The 9,408-nt window shown below is 44.7% G+C and overlaps 1 protein-coding gene across 5 annotated transcripts in view; it reads right to left on the reverse strand.

Annotated features, from left to right (window-relative positions):
- The window catches only part of CTC1 (CST telomere replication complex component 1), an 18,082-nt gene extending 8,790 nt beyond the window's left edge, over positions 1-9,292 (reverse strand). For 4 of the 5 annotated variants that reach the window (XM_049824671.1, XM_049824669.1, XM_049824672.1 and 1 more), the window contains exons 1-8: positions 9,221-9,292; positions 8,981-9,129; positions 6,193-6,439; positions 4,491-4,687; positions 2,719-2,863; positions 2,020-2,322; positions 1,722-1,850; positions 1,163-1,389 (exon numbers count right to left, since the gene is read on the reverse strand). In XM_049824671.1, the coding sequence (XP_049680628.1) occupies positions 1,163-1,389; positions 1,722-1,850; positions 2,020-2,322; positions 2,719-2,863; positions 4,491-4,687; positions 6,193-6,439; positions 8,981-9,129; positions 9,221-9,241 (1,418 nt within the window). In that variant the 5' untranslated portion in view covers positions 9,242-9,292. Of the gene's footprint in view, positions 1-1,162; positions 1,390-1,721; positions 1,851-2,019; positions 2,323-2,718; positions 2,864-4,490; positions 4,688-6,192; positions 6,440-8,212; positions 8,947-8,980; positions 9,130-9,220 lie in introns of those variants that run through there. The other variant, XM_049824670.1, reaches the window with a different exon arrangement.
- Positions 9,293-9,408: the final 116 nt, after the last annotated feature.

The following is a 9,408-nucleotide window of genomic DNA, read 5'->3' on the forward strand; positions in this document are numbered from 1 at the left end:
GTTTTACAGGATGCAAAAAATCACAAGACAGAAACAACCACAGGCTGCTCTTGTTCCAGTATTTTCCTCACGTTGCATTCCTTTCAGAAGTTTAGCTCACTGCTTTTGAATGCCTGGAAGTGATCACACTGCCAGTCAAAATACAACTTAATAACAGAAAATGAACTCAAATAAAAAGAGATAGCAACTAACTCACTGGACCAATTTTCAAGCAGTAGCAGGACTTAGCAATCACATTTAAAGAAAGTGAAAAAGCTAATAAAAACTGAAACTTATAGCTAGCATCATTCCTGGGGCAAAACTGAAGCGGTTTTATTGGAAATCATGGTAAAAATTCCACAGTGCCAGTAAAGCACAGGAAAACTGAGCATTCTGTAAACTGCTACTTGACTGCCCCAGATTAAATATATACACTTCAGTTTTTAGAGTCCAAGGCAGAAGTTACACTGATCAACCATAACTATTCCAGAACAAACACAAATATTTTCACTAACAGAACCCAGAAGTAAACCCAGAAACTAGCCCACGGCTGTCATGCAAACAGGGTGCAGCCATCAGGGAGAGCAGGAAGCCATCTGGAAGACCCAGAGATAAGCATGTGTGGGAAAATCTGCTAAGACAGAGGCTCTCAAACGAATGCTTACGCTACTGGCAATACTCAGAATATCTCAAGGTGATATGTTGAGCAGCTGCTGCTACTTCCATGAGCAGCCAGGATACCAGAGCCTTTTTATCGGTTGTGATCTGGTCGTAGCAGCCGTTTCCAGCTCCAGCCTCAGTGCCCACCTTGATCTGGCAAGCAAACCATGCTGGCAGGCAGACATCCCTACAGTGCTTCCATATTTCAGGAGAAAAACTTTGTAGGCAGGAGTATGTGAGCACATGCTCTGGAGCGCTGCAGCTTCCCAAGAGCAGTGGGCTTACTGCACATGCACTTGAAGAATGTACAGAATTTTCTCATAAGAACAACAGCAAGGTACAAGCAACTGGACATGATGTGAAATCTAGATGAACGGCTTACTTAGACCTGTAAATCAGAAGCATTTGCTGCTGCTTTTAGTATCGAAGCACAATAATTTTGTGAACCCTTGGTCTAGAAGGCACCCAGGTAGCCTACAAAGCACATTTACGCATAGCCTGACTTCAGGAGAACTGTCCTCACCTCTCCTCAAACATCTCCAGGAGGCTCACCAGCCAGAGGTAGAGCGGCATACCAAGATTGTAGCGGAAGAGCAGCTGTAAGTAGAGATTTCCTGAAGAGGCTGGTGGCTGGTAGGGGGTGCTGAGCCTTGAAAAACTCTTCAGCACAACAGTGCTGCTCAGGCAAGCACCAAGTACAATGAAAGGGAAGGATACCAGAGGCTTCTGCAGGAGGTGGACGTCGATGAGCTGAGATACACAGATATACAACTTAAGAGACAGCTAGTTTTCCACCAGTCCCCAAACTCATCACTCTACCCTAAATTCTTCGTCACTCTACTGGATTGTCTATAAACCCAATGGGCCTGAGAAACTGGCACTGCTTAGGGAGGAATCAGATAATAGTAATTTTGACTCTCATGACCAAGCCCAGACAGTAAGATCCCCAATTTTGTTCCAGATACTTGCCAAAATAATTCCAATCTTCCCATAGTCTTCTGTTGACCCACACACTTGTAAGCCGTCCCCAGGGCCTGAGTCTTTTCCACTGAATGCTTTAAGACTCATAAGTCTCAGCTTACCTCTACACATGCTCCTGGTCGGAGTCCACGGGCAGAGTTCAACAACTGCTGGTAACTAAGGCACAAGCAGACTTTGTTATCCAGTAAAAAGAGACCAGCTTGGACATTGAGGATTTTGGTGACAGTTCCCTAAATAGAAAGCAAACAGAAAGTTATAGGAGTGTAGAGTCCCAGAACATAAAAGACTCATAGGCCTGAGCAATAAGGAAATAAATTCATGATGAAAATAAGACCTTACAGGCCAGGAGCTGAAACCCTAGAGCACGAGTGGGTGAAGGTTAAGCCTGCAAATCCTTACCACATATGAGATGATTTTGGACTCTTTGGTTGATCTTGGCCTCTCCTCTTCAACTCCCAGCTCCAAGGAGTCACTAAGCGGCTCAGCAGTCTCAAGGGAAGAAGATTCAGTGGATTCGCCTTGTAAAGCACTGTCCAGTGGCTGCTCCCTCACCTGCTCTGCACAGTAGGGCAGAAGGCAGGAAGAAACGCCGGTGACAAACACCCTGTGTCCAGATTTCTTCAGGCTGGATGTACTCAGGCCTGTTATTGTGTAACTGCAACCCAACTGGAGTATATGATGCCATGCCAGCTGGTTGGGCTTCTAGACCAGAGAAACCAAAAGTGACATCAGCATCTCCTGCACTGGAAAAAGTTCTTCCCAACCCCAGTAACCGCACCCAAAAAACCTTTTCCTTTGAGACGACTGCCTCACACTCTTAGCAAAAGGGTGGGATCTCCAAGATGTTCAGGGACACTGCAACAGCATGAGGGAGAAGGGCTGTATTTCTGCAGGGCATAGGACTAGACTTCTTACATGCAAGGACTATTGTAGGGCATGGAATAAAAAAAAAGAAAAAAAAAAAAAAAAAGAGAGAATCACTAGTAAAAGAAAGAATAAATCAACCCAGAAAGTCAAGGGCAAGCTTCAAAGAATTAATCGACTAGCACATACACAGATACAGACAGTGACTTTGTGAGCAAAATTCCAAGGACTTACCTGCACCAGCACAGGGACACAAACAGCTGAGGTGAAGCACTTCAGAAACAGAAAGAAGAATGTCTTCTGGTGAACACAAAGGAGAGGCCCGAGTCTGGCCAATTCACCTGCCACAGTGAGGTTTGATCTTTTCTTACATGGAATCCTAGAGGGCAATGGAGGAGGCAAAGGAAATCAGAGATGAAAGAAGAACTCTAAAGTATCTCAAAAGCAAAATAAGCAAATATGCAGCATGCCCTTTCTGGAAATAAAGGATCCAACAAGGTAATATGGTCCATCTCTCAGAGAGGTTTTCAAGACAATATTTGGCTACAAAATCCTTACTTAAACTTTTATATACTAAATCCCTTTGACATTTTAAAAAAAGTTGATATTTGAAGACAGCAGGGTTGTGTTGAACAAATTCACGTGTTCCATGACAACAGCCAGATTATAAAAAGCTTTACCACAAACAAGAAGCTAATTATAGGTCAAAAGGGGAAAAAAAAATAAAAAATGTCACAAGCAATTCCTCAGCAGAAACAGAACTCAGCTTTGTAGATCCATGGAATGTGACACTGTGGAAGCTCCAAGCCTATAAAGAAAAGAGGCCTTAAAGCAACAACGGAGTCTTCCTAACAAACTTGGCACAGGGTGAAAGAGCAGCAAAACTGAAAGCAGATGAGAGGAGAGAGATGACATTTATTCAAACATTTCTGTTTGTCATTTCAAACTTTCATTTCAAAAAATGAAAAAAAAAAAATTCATTTCAAACAAACAAATGTTTGTAATTTCATTTGTCATTTTCATTTCAACTCATAAGGGACTTGAATATAACCAAACAAACAAACACATTCTTGATTCTAAAACATTTAAACAATTATCTAACTTTATGACTTTTTTTAAGAAGAAATACCAGGACATCCACACACACTAGTACCAGCACTTTATTGGTAACTTTTTTAAAGAAGGAACATGGAAAATTGGTCAGATACCATGGAAGAGCAGAGGAACTTTATGTTAAAGCCTGACAGTGTACACTGAAATATGGAAATAGTTTTCTTGTTTTAGAAAGGTCTGTTGCGCTAAATCAAACCCTTAAGCTTAAAGTAAGTTTCTCACAAGCAGATAAACCCAATTAAAACAAAACTAAAAAGAAACTAAAGCAGCCTGATTAGTGACATTTTATTGTTATTATATTACACCACGAATTCTCTACTCAAGAAGATAAAACATGATCAAGCACAACCTGAAATTATCAGCTTCAGTAAGATTTGCAATTCCACTGGCTACATTTTCACATACTGTAAGTATTATTTCCACTAAAGACAACGGGCACCTTTATCTCAGCACTCTGATAAGAACTTAACTGGTAGTGTACATTAATTTCATATTAGAATCTAGAATTACTTTCAATAATACTTTTGGTTCACTGTAGGTTCAAAAAAAAGAAAAAGTTGTGCCAATCCAAAGAGTGAATTTTAGCCTCAGTGAAAGTTGAATCATCACTTTGTTCTCATGTCCTTTCTGTAGTATCAAAATACACCTGGAAATAATTAAAATTTGTCATAGTTTGTCAAAATACAGAATAAAAACTTCCAGTAAAGTCCTGGAAAAGAGCTGATTAATGAAAAGTGGCCTTATTGTATAACTTTTACTTCCACCGCTCACTGTTATGCTTCCACCTATGGCAGAAACAGAATTTGGCTCTTCCTAAAGCCAAGTGCTCTTCATAGTACCTGCCAAACCAGAGCAACAGTGCTATGATGGAGTTAAGCACACTGGGTGTTTACCTGGAGGTAAGCAGTAGCTTGGCTGACACTGGGTAGGTGACTGGAATGCTGTCAGGTACTTCCTTTGGGAGATTTACTGGCACTGGATCCACCAGGATTTCCACATACCCTGTTGCACTCTGGTCTGTCTGTGGTATATATGACCAGCCTGGGAAAAGGAGCAGTGAATCCAGCCACTCAAGTTGAAAATACAGGAGCTAAGACAAAAGATAACAAGATAAAGGCTTGAGATGAGTTACAGTATGTTTTCTCAGCATTAATTACAATGTTCATTACTAATTTGCCCTTGAATGCACATCACAAACTCTTGTTCTACTACTGGGCTTCATTGCTAAATGAGAACAGTGTTTTCTGCCCACTCTCTTATCCTCCATGGAGAACTTCTGTCCTTCTAGATGCAAATCTGGATTTGCTGAGCTCTACAGCTAGCATTTCCTGGGCTATAGTCACACCCTCCTGGCAATGTGAAAATTAATTTGCTGCAAGGCTTATTTTCAGACTATTTTTCTAAAATACTCACCTGCTTTCTCTCCCCTTGTGTTTTCAGTTAGAAGTTCATACCAATATAACTTTTTCCTAGTCTGCACCTCTTTGGAAAGCACAACCTCTGTGCTCTTTCATCACCACTCTAGGGGCTACCTCTTATCGAGAATCCCCTTGCAATGACCTTCAGAAAGCTTTTAATTCAATTGTCACACAAGTTATTATTTTCTGAAAGTATGTCATCAGTGCATCACTGAACACCCAGTACAACTCTCCAGAAAGTTATTTCTGCTCCACTAGTTGGAATTCAACAAATAGAGGGTTGTGCTATGACCTCCAGGTCTCCCAGGCTACCTCGTACTGCTGAGAATTTAACAGAACTGTACCTTAGGCTGTCTCTTTTTTCCAGACCAGCGCATTCAATATTTGTTCTTCTAGTATCCTGGCTGTGGCTGGGATAGAGTTAATTTTCTTCTTAGTAGCTGGTACAGTGTGTTTTGGACTTAGTGTGAAAATAATGTTGATAACACACTGATGTTTTAGTTGTTGCTAAGTAGCACTTATCCTAAGTTAAGGATTTTTCAGTTTCCCATGCTCTGCCAGCGAGGAGGTGCACAAGAATCTGGAAGGGAGCATAGCCAGGACAGCTGACCCAAACTAGCCAAAGGGATATTCCATACCATAGAACGTCACGCTCAGTATATAAACCATGGGGAGTTGGCTAGGTGGGGCAGATCACTGCTCAGGCATCAGCCAGTGGATGGTGAGCGACTGCATTGCGCGTCACTTGTCTTTTCTTGGGTTTTCTTTCTTTTTTTTTTTTTTATATATTTGTTTTCATTACTATTATTATTTTATTTTATTATTGTTAATATTATATTTTATTTTACTTCAGTTATTAAACCGTTCTTATCTCAACCCATGAGTTTTACTTTCTTTTTTCAGTGCTCCTCCCCATCCCACTGGGAGGGGGGGAAGTGAGTGAGCGGCTGCGTAGTGCTTAGTTGCTGCCTGGGGTTAAACCACAACACCTAGCAATGACAAATTTGACATATTCTATCCTCTCCCCAGGATCTGAGCTTGCTGTTTTGCCACCTGTTACAGAGATGCGTTATTTCCCTCGCTACAGACTTTGGCAGACTGTTTGAAGCCCCTGATGGTCTGCAACACTGCCCCAGAAGTGGCAATAAACACAGAATCCCTCAGACTGAGGACATACCTCACACGGAATTATCCCAGTATTGTCTTTCACGTATAGGCAACCATCTACCAACTTCTCTTTGACCTCTTGCCTTCCATCTGTTAAATAGCCAACCAAGATCAGGTAAGTCCTTGGCAAAGCGCTCTGCGTGGGTAAAGCACCTTGTCCTTGATGAGCCCATTCTTTAAATTCATTAGTGCTCCAGGTCAGGTGGCTGCAGCATGGCATGCACTGCTGATGCTGTAGGTCAGAGATGGAGATGAAACTGGAAAGAAAAGAAAAGCAAGACTATAGAAAAACTTCAGTCTGCAAAGTTTGGGAATTACAGTGATTGCTGCAGTGGTCACAGCTTGTCTAAGTCAGAAAAGCCTTAGCTATTGGCACGGCCTGATGATACCACATGGCAAGAATCAACCCATTCACTGGTATTTATCAAGGACCTCTCTCAGCTCAGTCAACCTGTTTTGCTTGAGCATCATCTCTGAAAACAGACATTCTTTGCTACTATGGCCACCTGAGCAGGCATGCGGAAGACTTGGGAAAAAAAAATAATTGAAAGTTGATGAAGTGGAACATGTTTTCAAGTACATGTGGGGGGAGGTGAGAGGGAGAACAGTTATTTTATCAGACATTTATCAATTATATGATCAGACATTTTTTAGCTTGAGACTCTGTGAGGAAAACCCCAACAACTGCTCAACACAGTTTACATATCAGTAACGAACACAGCTAAATACAGACTAATTCCGTCATCTGGTGCTAAAAAGTGCTGAACTGTAGTGAAAGCAAGGCTGAACAACTTCTAGATGAAGATTGTGACAGTTCTGGAACAGATTCTCTCCTGTAGATAGCTTATACAATACAAAGCTGAGAGACAGCAAAGCCAGTAATCTTAGACTTATAAGCTTCACTTATAAGACCACAGCCAAGCTAGCCCTGAGTCTTTCCACCTACCCTCCCGGCTTTGGGGAGAGGGGGGAGAAAGAGATGTAGCACCAAATCAACCCCATGTGAAGCCGTCTGCAGTTTAGCATCTATCATGCTTAGACTGACCACGGTACCAAATATGGGAGAACAAGGCAGCATCCTCACTAGATTCAAAGTCTTTTCAGTGTTTGTGTGGTCGTGACAGCATTCATCATTGTTTACATCCTGGCTCTCTATGCTACAGAATTAGCAAGAGTCCTCTGTCCATGCTAACATCAACACTGAAAGAGCAAATACAAACTGGTCTCCAGCTAGTGATTTTGGTACTTGTTTCCAGTGAGGTTAGCTGACAATTTTAGGTTGTGAAACTGCAGCTCTGTTCACAACACCCACTCGCTCAGTAGCGGGATATAATCAAATTCAGAGAGTACGAATTTGAAGAGTTTCACTTGATTAGTCAGATATCAAAGGTTCAAAGCCAGAAACCAGTCTAGACGAATGATGGGTCTGAATCTGCTATAAATAGTATTTATATACAAAATTAATCAGAAGAGATAAACTTATGCAGGTAATGTTGTGCATTTGGCAGGAATCTGAACAGGAGAAAGACTAACTGAAAAGGACATAAGCAAACGTCTCCATCCTCAGAGACAGAGCAGCACCAGGAATAATTCTGGTATCTATGATCTACAAGGAGAACAGTGCTGCTCATGTTTTCATCACGTGCTGACTGCTTTTTGGGAGAAACCAAAACTACAGCAGTACCTGTAACAGATCCTGGTTATCCCATACAGAGAACTAACTGGACCCTCTTCTGGTGCTCTAGAGCTTGATGGTTAGCTGTGGATGTACCATGCTGCTCACAAACCGACCACTGGCCTCATACAAGCCAAATACCAACTACCTTCAACTCTTCTCTATGAACTCCCCTTAATATAAACCAAACTCTGGTCTAAACATTGTAAAACAGAGTCTATAGAAAAAATATGGCTTAGATGAGAACAGTTTAACTGGTGTGAAAGACCTACCACCTACATTTATAAACTGTTAGTATAAAATTAAAGGCTACAAGTCCCTAATCAATTCCAGTTGACCTTTGTCCCAAAACCACCTGTGCCAGGGCTTTTAATCTCCCACCGTAAGTTGGAGCAAGAGAGAAATAGATCCAGACGAGCCAACCACTTCCAATCTGGTGCTCTCTCAGCAAGTTGCATGTTTTTCATGACAGTAAGCACCCAAAAGCCTTTTACTAACTAAAATAGGGACAACACTACCCTAGATTCCCCCCCTTTGTGAAGGTGCACACTCAAAGGCAGACCTCGGCTGGCCAACAGCCTCGGAGACCATGCCCAGGACCAGCCTCCCGGCGCAGAGTAGCAGGATCCAGCCGGGAAGCCGCCGTGCAAACACTGTGCAGTACAGCAGCTCGTTCTCAGCGAGATGCCCTACTTTGGTTACACACTCTACCTACCGCAGACTAGTGCATACGGTGCTTAATCATACCGCAAGAGCGATCGGGGGCGCATCGAAGCCAAGAAAACGCATGCGGTTACCCCGTCTTCGACAACATCCCTCCCACACCCAGCATCCGGGGCAAGCATCGCACATGAACGAAGCTGCGCTCGCCCGGCGGCTGCTCCTGCTGCTGTTCCTGCTGCTGCTGCTCCAGCCACCCTGCTGAGCTCCCGAAAAGACCCAGCCAGCTCCGCTCCACCGGCCCGGGCCTGCAGCCGGGCCCTGCAACGGGTGCGTGTGGGCCTTCCTCCGGCACCTGCCGCCTATGGACGATGGGAGAGCGCCGGCACCGGGCCCAAAGGGATCTCCCCCGCCCCGGCTCCGTCCCCTCACGCCTCTCCGTCCGTCCCAGCCCCGCCGTCACCTGTAGCCGAGCGGCAGGTCCCCGCCAACCGCGCTCCGCAGGCACCGCAGCACCGCGTCCAGCTGTGGCGGCTCCGGCCCGTCAGGCCCTTCGCGGGCAGGGAGCGCACGGCGGGCGAAGTCCCGAGCCGCCTCCAGCCAGCGCTGCTCCTAAGGAGAAGCGGAAAAAAGGGGCTTCAGCGCCGAGGGGCGCGGGGAGACCCTGGAGCCTTCCCCCCCCCCCCCGGCCCGGGTCACTCACGGCCGCGCTGGGCTCCGCCATGACAGCGCCAAGCCGGGCCGCGCGGCTCACGGCGTTACCATGGCGACCCGGCGGCGGGAAACGCGCAAGGCCCGCCGGAAGCGCCGTCGAGCCGTCAACCCCGCCGATCTCCGCCCCCTCCCTCCCCTCCGGCCAATCGCTGCCGCCCCCCGCCCCCCCCCCCGCCG

Source organism: Accipiter gentilis, chromosome 21 (genome assembly GCF_929443795.1).
Source record: "Accipiter gentilis chromosome 21, bAccGen1.1, whole genome shotgun sequence".
Taxonomy (NCBI): Eukaryota; Metazoa; Chordata; class Aves; order Accipitriformes; family Accipitridae; genus Astur; species Astur gentilis.